Here is a 21882-nt window from a genome sequence, read left to right as displayed (position 1 = left end):
GACATAAATAGATCGACTTACAACTAGATGGACTTGGTCCAATAACATTGAGTAAGACTCAGCGTGACATGCCCGGCCTAGAAATAATATTGATTTGGATGGAGTCGGTTTATATTGGACAAAAAGAGTGATGCTACTACATCCTCTTCGGGTGTTTGAAGTGTGGTTGTTGTTGCTTTTCAAATAATTTTTCGTGTCGAAATGTATTAAAATGATATTTTTTTCATTTTTTAAAAATTATTTTTGAGATCAGTACGTCGAAACGATCCAAAACATACCAAAAAAAAATTAATTTTTTACAAAAAAAAAATTAAAAATTTTTGGGAACGCGGTTTGCACCGCATTCCCAAACGGACGCGGATGAGCAGCAAAAATCATGGTCAATATGGAAAAACATTAAATACGGTTCAAAGTATTTGTTTACTCAAAATAGTATTTGTTTAGAAATATAATAGCAGTTGTAGTTCAAAGTATTTTTTACTCGAAAATATATAAAAATAATAATTTTTTATTTTTAAAAAATTATTTTTATATATTAACATATCAAAACAATATGTATTTCAGTCATGTTTTCCAACACTGTTTAAAAAAAAAAAAAATTCTCGGCCTATATGGTTCCATGCAGCAGAGTGGGCTTCCAACTTTCAGGAGGAGCCGATGTTGACAAAGTTATATTTCTAGTCTGTTTTTGTGAATGTGCTGTCATTTAAAATGAATTTTAAAAATCAATATATTTTTAAATAAAAATCATCTTAAAAAATAACCACCGACAGAATACGAAACAAGCTCTGCCAAACAAGCTCTTCACCTTGTGCCCTGATGTCTTCTAAACCAATCCAAAAGCATTGATTTATTTATTTATTTTTATTTACTGGGACAAGGAAGAAAAATTCCACAAAATAGAAAACTTTCAATAGATTCCTTCTCATCAAATAAATAAATAGAATGAAACAAGATGATCATCTCCACATAGGATCTCATTTGCTTTGTTTTTATTAACAGTACAAGAACCAACCAACGAAAAGGAATATAAAAAATGCACTTAGCAGAGACCAGAGACCCAGAAGCTGCATATAATTCCATTGACCATATTGCACCAACCAAGTTGTGTTCTCCCCTGCTGGACCACTGGCTTCATATACCAACAAGATTCATAGAATTTCATCGACCATATTGCACCTAAATTGCTCTCCCCTGCTGGAGCATTGGCCTCTCCTGCTGCATCGTTTGAAGGTTCAAGCAAGAGCATGATCGTGCGACTTCGCCCGCCAGAGGGATCACTGGGAGATTATCGCAGTTGCAAATCTCAATCATGAATCCATCAGGGTCATGAAAGAACAACTGTTCAACCTGAATCCCACCTTCCTCCACTAATGCTCGCACATGCTGAATTCCCAGTTCTTTCAGCTTCTTCTCCACTGCTCCCATGCTCTCACACTGTATATGACAGAAGTTGACGCGTTACATTTAGCATGCATATTCCTTCTTTTTCACATAACAAGAACCTATTAGCTTTTAACAACTTGTTAATTAGATGGTGGAATCACTCTGTATAAATCAACAAAGATTCCAAGACTCGAGTTGTTAGATTCTTGACAGTCATCTGCCATCAGCAGCAAACAAGCTTAGATACTACTACCCTACGACAAAGTCTGACTAACTATCCACCTGAATCCACTCAAGGCCTCGCCCTAAGTTAACACCGGAAACCAGAAAAAACAAATGACCAATTTACATAATAAATAAACATAATTAAGGATCTCGTGTAGCTTAACAAGATTGACATTTTGATTCTTAATAAATTACCTGAAACGAGATATGATTGTCCTTGGGATTAATTTCACTTTTCTTTGGCATCTTTTCTGGGTTTTCTGATTGCAATAAATGAATTCCAATTCCAAAACCAAATAGCCTGCATGAACAATCAAACAGAATGATGAAAGATCAAAAAACGAAATCCCTTTATGAAGAAAGTTGTGATGTTTTCTTTTTTGCTATAAAGTCAATTTCTTGAGATCTTTACAGTGTCGGGTTGCAAGGGCCGGGGGGTGTAAGGCAATTTACGTACCATGCCCCATCAAAGTTGAAAGATCCCGGCCTCCTTATTGGCACAAAACCAAGAACATCCTGGTAGAAATCAATGGATTCCACAACTGATCTACACAAAAGTGAGATGTGGTTCAAAGACTTGAGATGGAGTGAGTTTCCCATGTGGTCCTTCATTCTCAAAGAAATCCAAGAACCAAAAACAAAAGGCGAATGATTATGAGGCGAAGAAGTCGAAATGGTCACGGCAACTACGATTATGCAGACGGATAGAATCTGTGGGTTTTACTTATAGAAGAAAAGAACAAGGGTGGTGATGATCTCTTCACGTACGCCACGTGTCATGTGATAACACTTGTTGGATTTGGATGATTCCGACAGGTCAGAGTCCACATGCTGAGTAGGCTTCTACTCAATCGGGTCACGTACACGTAGCCTTGCCCATTTTAATTTTCTTTTCGGGTTGGATAGCATGAGCACCGCCTCCATTCTCAAAAACTCCACGGCTTTAATAGCTGTCTTTGTGCTGTAGGCATTTTCAATGACGTGGAATTTGGATTAATTAACACACCAACCATGATGGGTTGGCTATTTTCCTTATGGAAACAAATTTGAGACCGGAGAGTTTTCCCGGAAAATCAGTGATTGACTGGACGGAAGTTGTTTGTCATCATATTTATCTTTTTCCTTGGCAATAATGAATGTTTCCAATTATTATTATTATTTTTGATGAACCATAAGTTTTATTTTTTATCTTCTTGTATTTGTCTTTTTTTTTCTAATTAAGTTTAAAAAATAATTAATAAAGTCTTGCTAGTTACTCCTCCAATACTATAAAACTTCAGGATGGTTTTTTATATCAAATTAATGTCGGAAGAAAAGACTTATTATTGTTGTTGTTAATTGTTAATTAAAAAAAATATGAATTCATTTTTTTTTATTATATATTGCGTAACATCCTATTATTTATTTTAATTGACTCACATTTAAAAAAAAAAGGATATGCATACGAAGAGAAGAGAAAATCAAATATATAATTCATAGAAAATAATAAGAAAATCTCCATATAAACTTTCTGTCTCCTCGTTATATTTATCTTTCTCTACGATCAAGAAATTGTGTAAAAAAGTTAGTACCTTAAGGTCACCGGCTAAGCTAACTAAGACAATCTCAACAGGTGTAATTTTAAACCATATTAACACAAACTAAAGTACGTGAAAAAATATTGTAGTTTCTCAAAAAAAAAAAAAATCTGTGAATTGCTACCGTATCTTCCCCTATTAGTTTTTTTCTTTCCTTAAACCCATGAGTTTTTTTTCTTTTCTTTTCTTTTGCTTTTTGTTTTTTTTTTATGATTTTTTTTAAAAAAATTTATCAATTTTTTTTTTCATTTTGTTTTTCTCTAACGTGGTTTGTGAATTTGTCAATGTAACTTAAGTTGTCTCAGTTGCCTAATTTATGGGTTTGGCAAAGTTTTTTTTTTTTTTTTTTTTATTGAACTTGGCTTTTTATAGTTTATTTTTTATATATATAGTTAAAAAAAATAGTTTTAGAGAAAAATCATGTTATAAACTTTATAAAGTAATAAAGATTAAAGGATGTATGGAAACTACTATTCACCCAACACCAATTGCATTGTAGATTATAATAATAATTCAAATCTGTTTTGTCGATTTCATCTTTTAAAATTGAGATTGTTGATAATTTAACCTCGTAATTTGCTTCTTTTTATTTTGCTTTTAAATGAGATTAGCGTGGTTTATTAGTTTGTTAAGGTAACTCAAGTTGTCCTGATTTATGAGTTTGATGGGTCTTTTTTTTTTTTTTTGTAATTGAACTTGATTTTTTTTATAGTCTATTTTTTTCCTCATATAGTTAGAAAAAAATAATTTTAGAGAAAAGACATGTTATTTAACTTTATAGAATAACAAAAATTAAAAAGTGTGAGGAAACTATTATTCACCCACACACATTGCACCGTGAATAACAATAATCCACGGTATTTTGCTTTCTTTCTTTTTTTCTCTTTGAATTTATGTTATGATTTTTTTTTAAATTTGTTTTTTTCGATTTCATCTTTTAATATTGAAATAATTGATAATTTGACTTCTTAATTTGTTTCTTTTTATTTTACCTTTCTATAAGGTTAGCATGGTTTGTGGGTTTGCAGGGTATGAGTTTGGTGGGGTGTCTATTTTTTTAATTGAACTTGATTTTTTTATTGTATATTTTTTATTATATAGTTAAAAAATAGTTTCAGAGAAAAGTTATCTTATTAAACTTTATAAAATTCATAGACCTATTCACAAATTTGACCGGTTGACTTGGTTTGCGGGTCTAGCAAGTTTAACTTTTTTCTAATTAGTTTTTTTATATTTCATCCTTAGATACCAGGTTAATTGAGAAATCAGTTTTATAATTTGTTTTGTTTCGTCTTTTATGAAGTTATTGTGATCTAAAAAAACATCTCGTTCTTGAGTTAATGTTTGATTTTACAATCATCTAATTTTGTTATCATGTAGTTAAATAAAAAATAGTTTTGAAAAAAAAATTATAATCCCAGTGAAGTCCATAACTTAGTTCACAAGTTTGGCGTACTAGCCCGGCTTATCCGATTCACAGGTTTGATGAATTTACCCACCGATATGATATGTTTTTTTGTTTTTATTTTTGTTCTTTTAATTTTTTTTAATTTATTCTTTTTTATTTCATCATTTAATATTAAATTGGTTGGAAAATAAACTGCATTATGAATTTTTGTTTGCTTTCTATAGGGATAATTGTCTCAAATAAGTGTTTATTTTTAGGTTGGTATTTAATTCTGTAAGCATCTATTTTTATCATATAATTAAATTAAAAAAATTATATATAAAAAAAATTATTAAACCCAATAGAGTTCATGACTTGAGCCGCAGGGGACCATAATCGATTTAATCTGTCATCATCTTAATATTTTAATAAAATTATCATTATGAAGTTTTTTTATAAAGTTAAGTCATGTTTTTATAGATCATTAAGGTTATATTTAGATTTATGAAATCGATTAATTTAAATTGAGATAACTCTCATATGGTTTAATTAAAAATTTAAGATAGGTAAAGAGTTGAGTCAAGAAGTTTCAAAATTAACTTATTTGACCTAGTTTAATAATGTAATTAAAAAAGTTATTTATTTATATTTAAAAAATTAATTCGATACACACCGAATCACGGTAAAATATATAGATCTTATCTCCTTCTTCTGTCCATGCTTGACTGTCACCACCTAACCACACTGCCATGAAAGTCAATTCATCATTCTGTAATTTGATTAACAAAATGGCCAAACATATAAATAGGCATCCAACTCTACACACCACCAAATTCATTATCTTTTCCACACATCACAAACTCCTTCAAACCAAACATTAATCAAAGAGAGAATCCAGTTTCTTGTAGCCATGTTTTTAGTGAATGTGGAAAACAGAGCTAGTGTTTGTCCCTTTCCCCAGGATTGGCCACGTTGTTTCAATGGTGGAGTTAGCAAAACTCCTTGTTCACAATCTCCATCACTGTTATCATCATCAGGCTAGCTTTGGACTCCAAAATCAGCAAGTACACTGAGTCGCTCCAAAATGCGAATATTTGTTTTTTCATCCAATGTTTGATACCTCAAAATTATTTCAAGGGAGAAATTTTCTTACTCGTCTCTGGCTTTGCCAGCGAGTGATCTGGTTCCTTTCTCCTTTTGTCCTCTCTCACAGATTTCTTTGTTCAGTTTTTAAAAGGTCAAAGAAGGGACAGGTATCAGATTACATGTCAATTTTTCATGTGTAGTGATTACATGACATTCCCTGTTCGGCTTATAGGTTTAGCTACATGCATATATTATTAGCGTAAGACTTTATTTACATGTTTAGAAATGGAAAAAGAGGATGTAGTTTTGTTATGTAAACTTTTCCAATTTTGTTTAGGTATCCTCAGTATGCAAAAGCTGCACTTTGTCAAGCTTGTTATGGATCATTACGCCTTGCAAGAACCTTGGAACAGAAAGCTGCAGAACTTCTGGAAGCTATACCAAAACCCTTTCTTTCGCTACATCTTCGATTTGAACCTGACATGGTAGCATATAGCCAATGTGAGTACTCAGGCCTTTCTCCTGCCTCCATAGAAGCCATTGAAGCTGCAAGGGGAGACAGAAAACCATGGACTGGGGAGTTGGCTCGTGTTTGGAGAAAACGAGGGAAGTGTCCCTTCACACCTAACGAGACAGCCTTCGTTTTGCAGGCACTTTCCATCCCTACAAACACAAACATGTATCTTGCAGCTGGGGATGGCCTGGTGGAAATTGAAGGTTTAAAACCCACTTACACCAATGTGGTCACCAAATCTGCACTTCTCAGGGGCGAGGATCTCCTAAATATGCATGGGAACACTAGAGCTGCTTTGGATTATTATGTATTAATCAACAGTGATTCGTACGTGGCCACTTTTTTCAGGAACATGGATAAGATGGTTGCTGCGATGCGAGCTTATGAGGGGTTGCATAATACCCTATTCCTAGGCCGGAGAGCTTATGTAGAGATGACTTCTAAGGGCTTGGATGGGAAGGAGTTGTTGCAAGCCTTATGGGTGGCTCATAAAGAAGATTTTTCCATGGGAAGAGGGTCTGCTCTGCCTGACTGCTTCTGTGAAACTGTGATTTCCTTGTATTTCCTTTTGTACATGATTTGACACCGGTTGTTCTCGGAGAGCTTGGTGGATTGCCCGATGTTGATTTTATCCAAAACAAACGCTTTTAAACATTTGGCAGAAGAACAGCCATCAAAAAGAGGATATCTACAGATTCATTACGCTTTTTGAACAGGCTTCAGATTCATTATCAGGAGCTGCTTTCAACTGGCACACATGGTGATTTTCCAGTCGTGTTTTTCTTCCCCGTTATCGTGTGATATCAAGGAATGACTTTCGTGCATTTAAAATTACTGTCGCCTTAACCAGTCTGGAAATATTAAACTTTGTAGTAAATGTAAAGGAAAAGGAGCTGAAGAAGAGAGAGGAAAGAAGTTGGAGAAGAGAGGAGAGAGGAGAGAAGACTAGAAGAAAGAAAACTAATGTTGGTTATCTACAGTTAGTTGTGAATAATGGGTTTGATTTTGATTCAATTTATGAGGGATTGATGATGCTGATTACATGAGAGATTTTAATTTTGATTAAAAAATGGTTGCGAACCATGTTTCTGATCTGGTACCTGAAACATTTTTTCGACAACCAAGGGTTGTAGGAGACTCATGTTCATAAAAACTTTATAATCCTAACTCCCTATACTCACTTGAGTTAATCTAAGGCGATCTTAAAAAGACCGCCGGCACCAAGGCAAAATCTTAAAATAAAAACCCTGTGCCACTCCCCAATCACCATTAAATAAACGGCATGAATATTATAGCCTTCTGAGGCCTTCTCTACAGCAAAAAGTTGAATTTGAAGATGACAAAACACTACCATTTGAAATTTCTCCTTTTAAAGGACTCCAACCATATAGATGACAACAGGGGAATGCAGGATATATCTCCGTCAACAGCTACTTTTCTATGTCTTGGAAGCTTGTGCGGAGTATGCAGGGATATCTCTAACTAGAGGCAAGCTTTTCAGGTATGAAACATATAGTCAAAACTGGAGCAACAGGACGGAGCTTCGTACATCATACTAGTGCTAACAAGTGTCATCTAAAGTTGCCTGGTCAAACACAGAATCCTATAAACAACCAAACTCAATTCACAATACGCAGCGGAAGGCGTTCAGGTATCTCAATTATAAGACATTATTGTTCATGCCCAAAAATGCAGCACCAATTGTTGCTAGTAATCCCACTTTATCCAGATCTGCAACCAGAGACTAGCCATAAAATGTTACTCTGTTGAGCACTGAATGCATCAATCAAATGAGAGATCGAATTTCTAGTAGAAAGCCACAAACCAAGAATGTGTCAATTCAAATTCATTTTCTGCTGCCAAAGAGCCCCATTAAAATATTCCATCTTGTGGCCGTTGCCCCATTACTTTGCAACAGCATCCTTTTTACAGGTCTCCTCTCTTCCCATTTACAATTACGAAAAAGGTAAGAATTCCTACCATTTGGACAGAAAGATGGATTTCAAGAACAGGAAAGGATGCCTTTTTTCCCTTACGGCGGGACAAGAAGCATGTATTCATGAATCAATTTCATTAGAACCCTCCAATGTGTCTACTTTTTGTTCTTACCTATCCGTTATTAAATATACATGAATAGAAGTGATTCAGTCCATCCTAGTGTTCATGCAGCAATTGACTATACAGGGCATTTCAACATGTAGGTCAGAAGATAGGAAAAGTGACAAATAGCATGATTCGTGGAAGCCGTTCACCCCCATAGGTAAGGACAATTCATCTTCACTTGGTGGGGCAATATTTACCCCTAGACCATACTTAATGTACTCGAATTTATCACATCGGTAGTCTTCCTTCATATATAATCGCCAGAAGGGATTATAAACAACAATTACCACCAGAGGATGACTTGTTCTGTTTCCATAACTAGTAATATTTGCACGATGAAGCTTGTTTCATTATTTCACCAGAGGTGCAACTTCAGAGAAGTCGGCTGGTTGTTTAGAAAAGGATGGAACAGGAAGTGGCGGTGAATTGCGGGGGTGACAAGGAAGGGCTGACCAAAGTGTTTTGCCTTCTACCTCATGTGAATTTGGCTTCACAAAGAAGGAAAGTAGAATATTCGTATCATAAAGCTCACGAAGTTACCTTGCATATTGTGTCATATTGGAGTGTTGACTTCTAACAAGGCAAATACTTGGTGGAATTCTAGACTTAATGTTAAGGGTATTGGAGAGCCCTCTCGCTATTTCCAAAATACATCGGGACCCCGGTAGCCTTTTCTGAAATCAATGTCTAAGAATCCTTGCCTTTTTTGTGTATGCATATTTCCAAAAACAAAGAACTCTATTGAATCGCTTATTGGCAAGATATACAAGACTTATTGAAAAAATATTCTACAATTCTACTTGCATTTTTATTTTGGGGTCAACCCAGTATGATCACAAGAACAGGTTCACCAAATTAAATAACCTTTCATAGTTTACCTACCTCCAAAAAACAATTCAAATAATAAAAATGGTAACCATATTTTTAAAACTATAAAATGCTCTCTCCTTTTAGGATGTTACTACAATTTGTTGGATTTTTCATGTTGCAACAACTATTTAAGAGATGAAACCACTAACACCCACGGCAGCTATTACTCGTACGTAGTGTGACAACAAAAGAAGCAAAATTATTGTATTCTAGTATAATTTCGTAGACAGGGTTATTTGTGAAATTTCCAGATTTACTGGAAATTCTATAGTTCTAGATTTTATTTTCTATTTAGTATTTTATTAGTCCTGATTCCTAAAGAGTAATTAGCTTTATTACGTTTTCCCTATTTTAAATAAGATTATTAATATTTTCTTATATAGGAAGATAAGTCCAAAGAACTCTATATAAAGGTTATGTAATCTTTCAATACAGAAAGAATCAGTTCATGAATAAAAATTCCAGAAACTCAATCTTCTCTTAGGTGTGACTCCTAAGAACTCTAGGTGTGAAGCTTCGTTTTCTTTCCTCTAATGTGACTCCTAGAAACCATTTTAGCGTGGCTAATAGTTTTTACAATTTCCAGCAATTCAAATCCTCCCATATTCCAACCATCAAACAACCTCCATTTAATTACTAAACATCCACTCGTTCTAGCCCAGTCAGTCCTATAGCTATTGACCATCGAAAGATCACCTCAGACCCTAAAATTACTATTCACGTCGCAGTTTGCAGCCTTGAAACAGCCTCCAGCTGTCCTGCATCACATACTCCAATATAACAATGAAAATAGAAAAAAAAATTGTATCAAAACATCAGCCATCACTCTTAACATTTATCAGCTTACAGTGATGTACTTAACAAAAGTTCAAATTTGAAATAGAAGGCATTTAGAACAATGAAGCAGTAAGTTCCACAAATCAACTTGATGCATCTGCTAAGCCCAAGAAACAAAAATGTGCAAAATATTTGATGCTTACCAACGTTGCCATCTAAGTCATAGATATAAAAAAGAAGACACCTTTTCAGCTGGCTATCGAACTCTTAGTCAAATGAAGCTGCAAAAGTTTCACAAAAAAGGCATTACCTTAGAAATGAAAAATCAAATCAAAATTTTAGTTGAAAGCCAATTTATGTAACACATCTGATGTAAATTTGGCTAACATACAAGTCAGGGCAGAAGACATGGTCGTATTCATAAATAAATGCACTACACAATGAGGAAGTTGCATGATGATTTTAAAAAATGTCATTAATCCACGTAGATAGAGGTGAATAAAGATGGCACGAGACATTGATTTTCGGCAAGTAGAGTGACTATTGACACAGTGAAAGTCCAAAAAGCACATGCTCCAACACTCATAGATTAGAAAGAGAGATCATTGGATTTGAAACAGACAATAATAAAGGAAGAAAATGCCTGAAAACTTACAGGAATCATGGCACCATCCACTATAAGTTTATAACTTTCATTTCGCCAGGAACTTAATCAAGGCGCTAAAATCAATTAATTGAAGAAAGGGGAAGTCCCCTGTTTGATGTTAAGGATGAAGATATGATGTCCATTTTGTTCTGTGAACGTATTGTTTGATATAATGAAAAGAATAGTCCCTGCTGTCAAGCTGGGTGTTACAGAATCAGGCTTATCTGAGTATTTCCATCACCCCAATTCAACTTCTAGACAATACAGCTTGCATGGAACTCAAATGACTTGAAGGAAAAGGTGGCACTCTCCTCTGGGCTAAAGTCAAGATTACCTTAGCCTTGTTAAGCTGCCCATTCTTCTTTAGCCCTTCAAGCAGTGTATGAATGGTATCCACATTCAAAAACCAGTTGGTTCTCATGCAGTCTCTACACATTGTATATGCCAAATCAAATTCCCCACCCTTGCATAAATAATGAACCATTGTTTGGTAAACTTTAACATTAAATTTATGCCCCTTGCAACGTAAGGAAAAATACACCAGTTTGGCCATCTCAAAATGACCAACCTGGAAGAAGCCTTTTAGAACCAAATTATATGAAACCTCATCGGGCACAATCCCAATTTTCTGCATCAAACGCATCACATCATTTGCATGCCATGCCCGTCTTATATTGACCAAATACTGAATCCTAACATTAAATGTTGCAAGATTGGGTAAACACCCCTTAAGCACCATAAGGTTCCACAATCCATTGCCAATCTCTGCTTTGTTATTCTTATAATATGCCGATGTAAGTGTGGTGTATGTGATGACATCTGGCGTTACCCCTGACTTTTCCATCTCTACCATGAGCAAATATGATTTATCCAAAACACCCCTTTCACATAAAGCCTTAACAATAATGTTAACTGAAAATATGTCAAACTCGATATCAAACTTCTTTGGGGCCTCGTTGACAAAGGTCTCAATTGTTGCTAAATCACGGGTTCCAGTCAAAACCTTGAGTGCAGCATTGAAGGATTTAACGGTCCTTTTACATCCGCGCAAATGCATATTATGGAAAGTATCAATAGCATGCTCTATCATTCCAGCCTTTCCATACAACATTATAATCCTCACCATATACCCTTCGCGCCTACCCTGTGGAAGAGTCTTTTGGTGCTCAAGTAAATGCTCAATGTAATCAAACCTGTTAGCACCAGCTAAGCGAGAAACGGTATCTTCAAATGCAAACCGATTCTCCACAACAAGCTTATTCTCAGCATTGGCCTTGAAAAGATTAAATAGCTTTTCAGGGTCTCTCTCAGCTTTAAGCTTAAGAAGTGCAGGTTCCTCCAAAGGCTTCTGGTTTTGGTTCTGAATGAGATTAGATACAGCTGCAGGGCTATGAGTTAATAAAACGGCAGCAGCAAAGTTGCGGAATCTCCGAGTGACCCGCAGAGAGAGCATATCTTGATTTCTTCCTCAAATTGAAACATACTCATGTCCCAACCTCAAGATTCTATGCAGTAATGTCAAAAAATCTTCACAATCCATTCAACAAGAAACCCAGAAAAAAAGAGGATTTCTATCAAACAAACACAAAAGCCAGCCCACATTCAAGAGACTAGCTTGACAAAAATCTTAATAAAATTGCATCCCCACGACATATGGAAAACTCGCAGAGGAATTTTATAAAACAGAAGATTACCCGTATGCTAAAACCATGATCCCAGGCAACGAGTTGAAGAAATCATCAAAACCCGTGTGGCAAATAGAAAACCAAAAGGGATGAAAACTCAAAAAAAAAAAAAAAAGCAAACTTGAGATAGTTCAGAACAATTAGGAGCTGTATATGAATATAGTTGTTTCATGTGATATATATATATATATATATATATATATATATATATAGAGAGAGAGAGAGAGAGAGTAGGGCTATAGAAACAAATATGAGTAGAAAGAGAGAGTGGATCTGAGGGAGAGAGTGAGGTTTGGCTCTTTAACGGAGACCGGGGGGGTTCGGTTTTGAAGTTAGGATTTTTGCATTTTTGCCTAGTGTTTTGGGAAGATGATGGTAAGCCGGTGTGTCTGCGAACGGTTATGAGGGGATTTGGGCTTTGTTTCGTGTCAAAAATTTGACCCTAAACTCATTCATGGAAAAGAGTTCCACTACAAAGAAGACTATACGAATACAGAGATGGGTAGTAGCAATAGATTTTTATTTAAAAATATATTAAATAATATTTTTATATTATCAAAATAATTAAAAAAAATCAATTTAAAAAAATCAAATTTAAAAAAAACATGCAACTGGAATATAGGTGTGCTTAAGAGGCCGTTTGTCTACATGGCTGCGGCTGCGTTTTATTTAAAACGCAGTCCGCAGCCGTTTGGTAATAACAAAACTTATTTTACTAACCTGCTTTGCATGCATGCACTGTAGAAACCTGCGGACAGTGTAATTCACTGCTGTTCATGAGTGAATTGCACTGTTCACGTGAACAGTGCAATTCACTTGCACTGTTCTCGGTTTTTTTTATTATTATTTTTATTTTTATTTTTAATTGTATTAATTTTAAAAAAAAAAAAAACTAGTTTAGAGAATTAAATTCATTCGCGATGAACAATATTTTTTTCTTGAAAAACTAGTATAGAGTGAATTAAATTTACGCGCACAGTAATACCAATTTTATATCTGATAATATTTTATCTAATTTTATTACACGTTCAAAAAGTTATGAAAACTATAGTTCTTACCGGATGAATTTTGGACGTAATGAAATTATAAATAATTTAATGGAATAATAAAAAATATTTTATATAAAATATTATTTTTTTCATGATGTAATAAGAGTAATTAATTTTACAATATTTAAATTTAAAACCATCAATATTAATATATTTTAAAAAAAATTATTTTATAACCTCAATTTCAAAAACATTATTAACCAAACACATTAAACTATTTTTTCTTAAACCTCAATTTCAAACACAGTTTTAATCAAACACCTATTTTTTCAAACCAACCTCAACTAAAAGTACTTTTTATAAAACAACTTTTTTTAAACCACAACCACAACAGCTACCGCAATACCAAATACACTCTAAGATGTAAAAAATGAGTGAATGTCAGGAATTGTTGAACGATCAGTCATCATCATCATTATATATATATATATATATTAAACTATAACTAAAAGGAGTCAGTGTTTTACTGTGGACTGCACTGTGCAGTCCACAGTAAAACACTGACTCCTTCCTTAGGCTTTTTTTTTTTTTTTTATTATTATTATTATTATTATTATTATTAAGGTTATCTAAGTTTTTTTAGCTGTTTTTTTTATGTTTTTTGGGATTTTTTTTTGCTTTTTTCTTTATTTTTTTTAATTAATTTTTTTCGTTTAGTTTAGTTTGTTAATGTTAAATTTCTTTCTATTTAGTTATTAGACTTTCATGACACATATCTCGAGTTTCACGGGTTAACCTGGTTTCACGGGTGAACCCAGTTAATTCCGGGTTGACCCGTCAATTTTTTATTATTATTATTTTCATAAATTTTTTTTTTTTTTTAAGGTTATCTAAGTTTTTTTAGCTGTTTTTTTTATGCTTTTTGGGATTTTTTTTGTTTTTTTCTTTATTTTTTTTAATTAATTTTTTTTGTTTAGTTTAGTTTGTTAATGTTAAATTTCTTTCTATTTAGTTATTAGACTTTCATGACACATATCTCGAGTTTCACGGGTTAACCTGGTTTCACGGGTGAACCCAGTTAATTCCGGGTTGACCCGTCAATTTTTTATTATTATTATTTTCATAAATATTTTTTTTTAATTTAGTTTGTTAATGTTTATTTTTTTTTATTTAGTTATCAGACTTTCATGACACAAGTACTGGGTTTAACAGATTAACATGGTTTGACGAGTTAACCCGGATTTTTTTTCTTTTTAATTAATTTTTTTTGTTTAGTTCAGTTTGTTAATATTCACTTTTTTTTATTTAGTTACCAGACATTCATGACACAGATCCCGGGTTTAACGGGTTAACTTGGTTTGACGAGTTAACATGAATTTTATTTTATTTTTTGCTTTTTTTTTTCTTTTTAATTATTTTTTTCGTTTCGTTTAGTTTAGTTTGTTAATGTTAAATTTCTTTCTATTTAGTTTTTTTTCTTCTTAGAGGTTTTTTTTCTTTTATTTGTTATTTTTAATTAATTTTATTTAATTAATTTAGTTTATTAATATTAAATTTTTTTCTAAGTAGTTCTCGACTGATGCCTTTAGTTTTTTTTTATGCCTTTGACTGTGAACTGCACAGTGCAGTCCACTGTGAAAAGGCTGATGCTTTTTTTTTAATTAATTTTTTTTGTTTAATTTAAATTGTTAATGTTAAATTTTTTTCTATTTAGTTATCAAACTTTCATTACACGGATTCTGGGTTTGACAGGTTAACCTGGTTTGACGAGTTAGCCCAGTTAATTCTGGGTTAACCCATTAATTTGTTTTTTTCTTTTTAACTATCAAGCTTTCACGATGCAAATTCAATGTATGACGGGTTAACCTGGTTTGAAGGGTTAACCCAATTAATTCATATATTTTTTTCTTTTTTTTCATTAGTTTTTTTTTCCTATTGGTTTTTTTTTAACTAATTTATTAAATTATCACACTTTTATACACAACCTTGCAGCCAGATCCATGTCCAATGTTATTGGGTCTGGTATTGCAATCCAGACACTTTTATGCTAAGGGTTAACCCAAGTTTAATGTTATTATTAATATTATAAACATTACTCTTGGATCAGGCGTTGCAACCAAACCTGAGACTCTTGGGTATAACTTTGTAAAAAAACCTAATACTTTTAGATCTTAACTATTTTTAAAATGCAAAAAATAATTGACCCGCGGCATCGCGCGGGGCATGTAACTAGTATATATATAAAAGGAATCCAAAGAAAAAAACAAAAGAATTAAACTAAATTTGTCCTCCAGAAAAATAAATAAAATAGAGCATGAAGGCGCTTCAATTTCATCAGGTTGGCTTTGCCCCTTGCAGTTCTGTTATATGAAGGTGCTGACAGCTTTAAGAACAACAAGGGTTCTCTTCAGAAAAGACCTTAAAATCAAATTTGAAACAGGCGGCTCTAATATATCAATTCCATGCGATTGGTAAGGCGGGAGAAATGACAAGTTGCTCTCTCCCTAAATTCAATTACCAATGGACTTGTAGTCTATTGAGGAACTCTAGCAATAAAAACGGTGAAGCCAAACTCAGCTCCCCCTTTTATTAAACAATTGAATATTTCGAAAATAAAATGCTCCGATGAAGCTTATCTGATGAAAATCGCAGTATAAAAACAAAAAACATCGGCTGTGAAGGGAAAGATTAACTTGAAAAACTCAGAATCAACTCATTTCACTAATTCGGCTTTCATTCCAGCATCTCAGCTTAAAATGTCGAGGGACTTGGGCGTAAGCAGTAAACGTGGAACAGTTAAACCAAATATCTAACAAAACAATGCTCGTGGTGCATGATCATCTACCAGTTTAATGTATCAAATAAACCAACTCTTTCTTTTGTCCAACTTATAAAATGGTTAACAAAATGATACATTCAAGGAAAAGCCAGGACAATGGGTACTAACTACTACATTGCAGCTTTTGAATTTTGTTTCAGCCATTAGTCCTTTGAAGTTATGACAAGCAATCCCAACGCGCCGATAAGAATATACTGCAAGAAAAGAAAGAAGGTCATTAATTAAACAGGGTTTTTATTTTGTATCATAGTGACAGTCAAGAAACAAGATTTCAGTTGTGGCAAATGATTGACAGAGAAGAAGTACCTTGATAATAGGCTTTTCAGTCATTATAATGGTTACCCAACCAACATAAGGTAAAAACCTGCAAAAATGAAAGCAAGCAACATGAAGAATCTACTTGATACTATCAAGTTCTAAAACTATGGGGGGGGAAAAGAGTACTAAAAAGCATGACACAAGAAACAAATCCTGGAAAAGAAGATAGAGTTACAGTCAAAACTTTTTACCCAACAGCTCTGCCCATGATGTGGTGCCGCTGAAGCCAAAGCTGCCCTTGAGCATATAAAAGCCTATCATCCCCATAATTGTTATCTCCTGGAAAAAGTATCATTTAAGTATATCAGGATTTTCAATAGAACAACAAAAGATAATTTTGTGAGATCATAAACAAATTTTCAACATTGAGAAGGGTTGTACAATGATAATATCTAGAAGAAGCCAACACCTTTTGTGAGGACATCAACTTCCCCAGTATCTTGCCTTTCATGGACCTGCAAAAAAATTAAAACTATGTCATTACATAGCAGTAAGATGATAATTGACTAAAATATGTTTGCAATTAATGATGAGACGGCTTTTTAGTTTTCTCCCTTATTTTCATGAAAGAAGATTTCAATTTGAGATCAGGTTAAGGAGGTCATATCAGCTACTATACAACATAGTTTATTTATCCTGGTAGTTTCTTGGCAAATGGAGGACATTGTCAACATCCATTTCCACATACTTGAGGTGTGTTTAACTGATAGGCAAACAAAGGACATGTTCCTCCCAACCCAACTATCACACACAACCCATATACTCTCACTGGTATTGGCATCCGGTATGCATAACTTCAATTTTGTTGTTTCACATGTAGTGGCACCCAGCTTATCCAAAGTAGTTTTCGATATCAATATGGCATTAAACTAAATGTGCAGTAAGGTCAGCCAAATCTTTACCTTAATCACACGATGGACAATTGGAATTTCACGACCCTGATCAATGAAAAAGTATTTTCAAAATGAGCATATTAATGGGGAAAAGAAGCAGAAGCATGACAAAACATGAGCAAATATTGAAGGAGAAAATATTACAAGTACACAAACAAAACATCAAAGAACATCTGTAAAATTTGTATTGAACTATAGCCCCAAATAATCACTCAACTGAAAATTCAAAACTACATCACATTACAGACCATTTTTTAATTGATATGCTAGATTTATATTTTAACATCCATTTGCCTTTTAAAGTGTTATGGTAAAAACTTGATAATAGTTTTCCATGAAAAACAAAATTTTGTTTCACGTATAACTGATTTACAATTAAAATAAATTATTAAACTCCATCTTTCAACCAATATAAAGGTAAAATCAACATGGTAGAACTTCTTATAATCTGATATATGCAATTGTTCAATCAATTGACGGTCCTTTCCCATTATCTCCCATCATAAGATTGCAAGCTTCTATTTATTGATAAAGGAAACTATGTTTTAATGTCATAAGAATATTAGAACTAAGCTTGAAATAATAGAGAAGGGTAAAACTGAGTTAAGTTATCTCAAACCAGACTTAATAGCCATAAATAAAAGCACATGAAAAATCTTCACAAACAGAAGGCCCCTAAAACCAAATGTGTTCCTCTGATATCCATGCTCATATGCGCAAGCATATCACTCAGGACAAGAACATTGGACCTCAGTTTCCATAAAATCCAAACCTAAATACTTCAGCCAACAGTATAATCAAGCATACAAGTTATACGACTGTAGTACTCAATATTGCAAAACCAAATATTTTTATAGTCAAAATTGATTGTATAATAGAGTTATAGTGTCACAAAACCAAAAACTCATTTCAAAGCAATTGAAAAGAAAGCAGATGCTGGAAAACAGAAGGAAGCCTCATCAATCTACATAAAAGCAGACTGAGAATACAACCAAGAATATTATGCAAACAATATATATATATATATATATATATATATATATATATATAAAATCTGAGACTTACATCAACATTAAAAACAACAATTTCTCCTGTGCGAATAGGATCTTTACTCATGTGCAAGAACAAAATGTCACCCTGCAAAAAGTGAATATAATTAATCAAGCAGTCTGATCAAATACTATAGATTAAAGGAGTTCAAGTGCAAAGAAACAGTATTATCATCACTGAAACCAAGGAGAACAGTTAAAGCACTAAGAAGAACTTCATACTGCAAATATTTAGATGAAGCATTACTACAACAATCTCCTGAAATATTCAAAAATGAATTTACTAAATCAACTAGCTAATTGAAGATTGATGTTAGACTTCATTGGAAATATTCAGAAGGAGCAGAGTAATTAAATACATCAATAACAAGCAAATGGTGTCCTGTAAGTCTTCCATTGCATCCAAATAAATCATTTACACAATGTGGTTTCATGTTGCCACTGTTTATGCTTAACCTGAAGCATTGGTCATATAATGCAAATAGTTACAATATCTATGTACAAGAAATGGGGAATCAAATTTTATCAAGGTCAATAACAAGAGAGAAATTCAAGCATAGAGGAGCAATGTTAATAAATATTTTTAGTCCCCATTATTTGTGAATGGTTAAAAAATGTAAATTCAATTCAATTTCTCCATTCTTTCTAATTAAAATGAAAATCCTATGAAAAAGTGTGTAATTCTTGTCAAGGATATACCAAGAGTATTATGCTAAGACAAAGCATTCCCAAAAACAAATTGGCCACCACCACTAAATTGTAAAAAGGTGCTCGCAATCAAAGAACTTCAAAAGAGAAGGTAAAAAAAACAAGGGGAATGCATGAAGATGGGTAAACATTTTGTCATAAAATCCGCTACATATATACAGGTAACTGTTCACAAAAATCGACATGGTAACTTTTGACTTCTTCAGAGCCTCCAAGAGACAAGGTCATTTGGCTGAGAAAACATCAAGGCTGAGGAAGAATTCAATCTCAGCTTCCATAATTGTGAAAACTGGTGAAAGAAATGATTCTGATCCTCCATTCTTGACAAAATAGGGGAAAATGCACGTCTCTTCCTTTATTATTGTTACTGTATGTGTATATTATCATGTATTTAGATAACAAATTAAGAGTGAAGAATGAGACAACACGACTGATTAAAGATCATCTTATACCAATAATAATTCCCATGATTCCCATGTTAGTCTGCTTACCCTCTTGAAGCCAGGTTCCATACTTCCAGAGAGAACAACCACCACAGGAGATTCACTGCCAGTGATGCACATCAATGCCTTCCATATTATCAGTGCAGATGTAACAATCATTCCTAGAGCCAAAAGAATAAGGTTCAAAACACCAGATATCCTAGCAGAAGGAATACAACAAAACACCAGCACAGAGTTCTCTAGAACTGCAGTTTTCTTCTCTAATGTCGAACAGATTGTGCTTGAAAATTTGAAATTCAATAAGGCATGCTATCTAAAGTGTCAAAGTGGAGGTGAGGTAACTTAACCAGCTGCAAACAAATCACAAATGTAACAGGAGTACTCAATGTCATAAACTGAATTATCTAGCTTACATAATTAAGGACCTACAACAGATCAAATATTAGAGAATCTAGGTATTACCTGCTTACTTTTATTCTATGCTATTCATTTTATGAAATGGACTAAGAATTTGCATGAAAGGTTCTTCAATTGAGAAAAAAATGGAAATTTGAACACTTAGTCATGTCAACCACAACCCCTGTCCCAGACTAATATAAACAAATTACAGTAGAATGGGATTTAGCTTAATTAACCGAAAATTGCATTGAACCATGCAAGAGATAGCATTTACATTAACAGATTGCAATAATTCCGCAGTTTGTTTTCAATAAATGATTAAATGGCAAGCACCCAATTGGTACAGAATCATAGTCAGCCTCAAATGCTTAAACCCATTATTCACTGATAACATATAAAGACAGTACAGTGTCCAAAAATGAAAATTCTCAGGCAATTTTGCATCTGGTGTTTTATGGTATATTCATCGCTAATAAAAACAAATTAAGCTCATTGTACGATTCGATATGAATCCAGTGACTACATTAAGCTCCTAAATTTCAGTCCTTTATGATGTTAAAGCTCCAAATTTGAAACCAACTGAAATTAAAGCCCTTCTCAGTATCGTCACTGCACGGCGGTTTCACCCACCAGGCACTACATTTCATGCACAATTCAACCAGGCAATAAAAAAAATAACGATAAAAAGCATAAACAATCGCTCTCTTAAAGAACCAAATGAGTTCAAAATTCAAACTCTGAAAAAAGGAATTATATAATGTATCAGTAAGAAACTAACCTAAACTGACGGCCTGGGTGAGTAGCTGCCGAATCTGGATCGATTTAATGGAGTCTACGGTGTCTCCGATCCAACCCATTTTCCTTTTCTTCTCTCTTGTGATTGTGATTGATTCTACCCTCTTTCTTTCTCTGTGATTTTAGGCTTTTCAAGACACTGTAGAGTCTACAGTTGTTAAAAACGTTTTTTTATAATACCGCATGAAAAATACAATATAAATTTGGATAGTAAATTCAATTAAAAATTAAATATAAAATCATAAAATTATAATTAAAAATTATATATTAATAATTTCAGTTAAAAAAATAAATTCCATTAATATATAATAAAATAAGACAATAATATTATAATTAATTAATTATCTAAATAAAATGAGAAAGATATATAACATGAATCAATAAATTAATGATATAGAGAAATAAAAAATCTCAGAACAAAATTTTTCAATACAAGGGAATCACTTAATGGTAAAAAGTACAAATAAACCTGATGACAACTTGGTTGTTTCTAACTTTCTATCACAATAAATTCTAATGGACTCTTTTCGGGTTGCAAGCTAATGAGTTTAAACTAATAATTAACTAACATAAATTCAATAATGAAATAAACCTCTAAATAATTTCTAATACACTAGAAAAAAATTTAAATTAAAAATAATTAAATAAATAGAATAGAATAGAATAAAAAAAATTCCTCGTGTTAAAATTTTTTCATGTAGGCCGAATCTCTAATTTTCATATTTTTTTGGCATATTTGAGTCATAATTTAAAATATATTGTTCTCTCTTGTCTAGATGCTTTATTGGACCTACGATATATGGTTAGAAAGCTTTAGTCTAGTTTCCAGCTAACCATTAATCGCAGTAAAATTCCAGTGGTAGCTTCATATATGTCTCAAACAGTATATAAAGGTCTAGTTTTATATATTTGACAAGATTTATCTATTAACTTTGATCCTCTAAAATAGTATGTTCCTGAACTCCATTTGACCTTAAAATTTTAGCTCTATCCAATATACGGTTTGAAAAATATGTTCAATCTTGCAAAACTGATTAGCAAACATTTTAAGATTAAATTTGAATCTGGCTTTGTTCATATCATAAATTTAATAAACTCGTAAAATCGAATCAAGTTTATCGAGTTTATTAACTTGGCTAATTTTACACAAGTTAAATCTAATTTTACTAGTTTTTAAGTTTTTAATTTGATTT

The 21882-nt window shown here is 33.0% G+C and overlaps 4 protein-coding genes across 7 annotated transcripts; 1 reads left to right on the top strand and 3 right to left on the bottom strand.

Moving 5' to 3' along the window:
- Positions 1 to 890: 890 nt before the first annotated feature.
- On the bottom strand, positions 891 to 2322 carry LOC7490956 (glyoxylase I 4). Its single transcript, XM_024591482.2, has 3 exons — positions 2069 to 2322; positions 1807 to 1912; positions 891 to 1437 (listed from the first exon to the last, which is right to left on the bottom strand). The coding sequence occupies exons 1-3, from the start codon at positions 2221 to 2223 to the stop codon at positions 1180 to 1182; spliced, it is 519 nt and encodes a 172-aa protein (XP_024447250.2). The 5' UTR covers positions 2224 to 2322; the 3' UTR covers positions 891 to 1179.
- Positions 2323 to 5498: 3176 nt separating this feature from the next.
- On the top strand, positions 5499 to 6758 carry LOC7478115 (O-fucosyltransferase 13). The gene is made up of 2 exons (XM_024591493.2): positions 5499 to 5563; positions 5999 to 6758. Exons 1-2 carry the CDS (start codon positions 5499 to 5501, stop codon positions 6756 to 6758), a joined length of 825 nt encoding a protein of 274 aa, XP_024447261.2.
- Positions 6759 to 7408: 650 nt separating this feature from the next.
- LOC18094726 (pentatricopeptide repeat-containing protein At1g80150, mitochondrial) lies at positions 7409 to 12758 on the bottom strand. Of its 4 annotated transcripts, XR_008056978.1 has the most exons (4): positions 10581 to 12757; positions 10129 to 10206; positions 8001 to 9918; positions 7409 to 7906 (listed from the first exon to the last, which is right to left on the bottom strand). XR_008056978.1 is itself a non-coding variant. In XM_024591436.2 (3 exons), the coding sequence occupies exons 1-2, from the start codon at positions 12022 to 12024 to the stop codon at positions 10174 to 10176; spliced, it is 1152 nt and encodes a 383-aa protein (XP_024447204.2). In that variant the 5' UTR covers positions 12025 to 12758; the 3' UTR covers positions 7409 to 9918; positions 10129 to 10173. The 4 variants fall into 4 exon arrangements, 2 of the variants coding, with proteins under 2 accessions (XP_024447204.2, XP_052301981.1); XR_008056977.1 differs by having other exon boundaries at positions 7409 to 9918; XM_024591436.2 differs by having other exon boundaries at positions 7409 to 9918; positions 10906 to 12758.
- Positions 12759 to 15961: 3203 nt separating this feature from the next.
- Positions 15962 to 20847, bottom strand: LOC7478113 (uncharacterized). The gene is made up of 8 exons (XM_002298068.4): positions 20673 to 20847; positions 19544 to 19656; positions 18361 to 18432; positions 17305 to 17340; positions 16812 to 16857; positions 16594 to 16681; positions 16391 to 16448; positions 15962 to 16278 (listed from the first exon to the last, which is right to left on the bottom strand). The coding sequence occupies exons 1-8, from the start codon at positions 20749 to 20751 to the stop codon at positions 16228 to 16230; spliced, it is 543 nt and encodes a 180-aa protein (XP_002298104.1). The 5' UTR covers positions 20752 to 20847; the 3' UTR covers positions 15962 to 16227.
- Positions 20848 to 21882: the final 1035 nt, after the last annotated feature.

This window comes from Populus trichocarpa, chromosome 1 (genome assembly GCF_000002775.5).
Source record: "Populus trichocarpa isolate Nisqually-1 chromosome 1, P.trichocarpa_v4.1, whole genome shotgun sequence".
Lineage (NCBI taxonomy): Eukaryota > Viridiplantae > Streptophyta > Magnoliopsida > Malpighiales > Salicaceae > Populus > Populus trichocarpa.
Note: the sequence above shows the minus strand (reverse complement) of the source record. Positions and strands in the feature narration are given on the sequence as shown.

What these genes read in the sequence shown, in the direction of transcription:
- LOC7490956 (XM_024591482.2), bottom strand. Translation starts at nt 2,223, where the DNA reads ATGAAGGACCACATGGGAAACTCACTCCATCTCAAGTCTTTGAACCAC. An exon ending in TTCAACTTTGATGGGGCATG is followed by an intron (nt 1,913 to 2,068) that starts GTACGTAAATTG and finishes TTGTTCATGCAG; the next exon opens with GCTATTTGGTTTTGGAATTG. An exon ending in ACAATCATATCTCGTTTCAG is followed by an intron (nt 1,438 to 1,806) that starts GTAATTTATTAA and finishes TGTCATATACAG; the next exon opens with TGTGAGAGCATGGGAGCAGT.
- LOC7478115 (XM_024591493.2), top strand. Translation starts at nt 5,499, where the DNA reads ATGTGGAAAACAGAGCTAGTGTTTGTCCCTTTCCCCAGGATTGGCCAC. An exon ending in CACGTTGTTTCAATGGTGGA is followed by an intron (nt 5,564 to 5,998) that starts GTTAGCAAAACT and finishes AATTTTGTTTAG; the next exon opens with GTATCCTCAGTATGCAAAAG.
- LOC18094726 (XM_024591436.2), bottom strand. Translation starts at nt 12,024, where the DNA reads ATGCTCTCTCTGCGGGTCACTCGGAGATTCCGCAACTTTGCTGCTGCC. An exon ending in GGCAGCTTAACAAGGCTAAG is followed by an intron (nt 10,207 to 10,905) that starts GTAATCTTGACT and finishes AAACTTTTGCAG; the next exon opens with CTTCATTTGACTAAGAGTTC.
- LOC7478113 (XM_002298068.4), bottom strand. Translation starts at nt 20,751, where the DNA reads ATGGGTTGGATCGGAGACACCGTAGACTCCATTAAATCGATCCAGATT. An exon ending in TGGAACCTGGCTTCAAGAGG is followed by an intron (nt 18,433 to 19,543) that starts GTAAGCAGACTA and finishes CACTTTTTGCAG; the next exon opens with GGTGACATTTTGTTCTTGCA. An exon ending in AGTTGATGTCCTCACAAAAG is followed by an intron (nt 16,682 to 16,811) that starts GTGTTGGCTTCT and finishes TACTTTTTCCAG; the next exon opens with GAGATAACAATTATGGGGAT.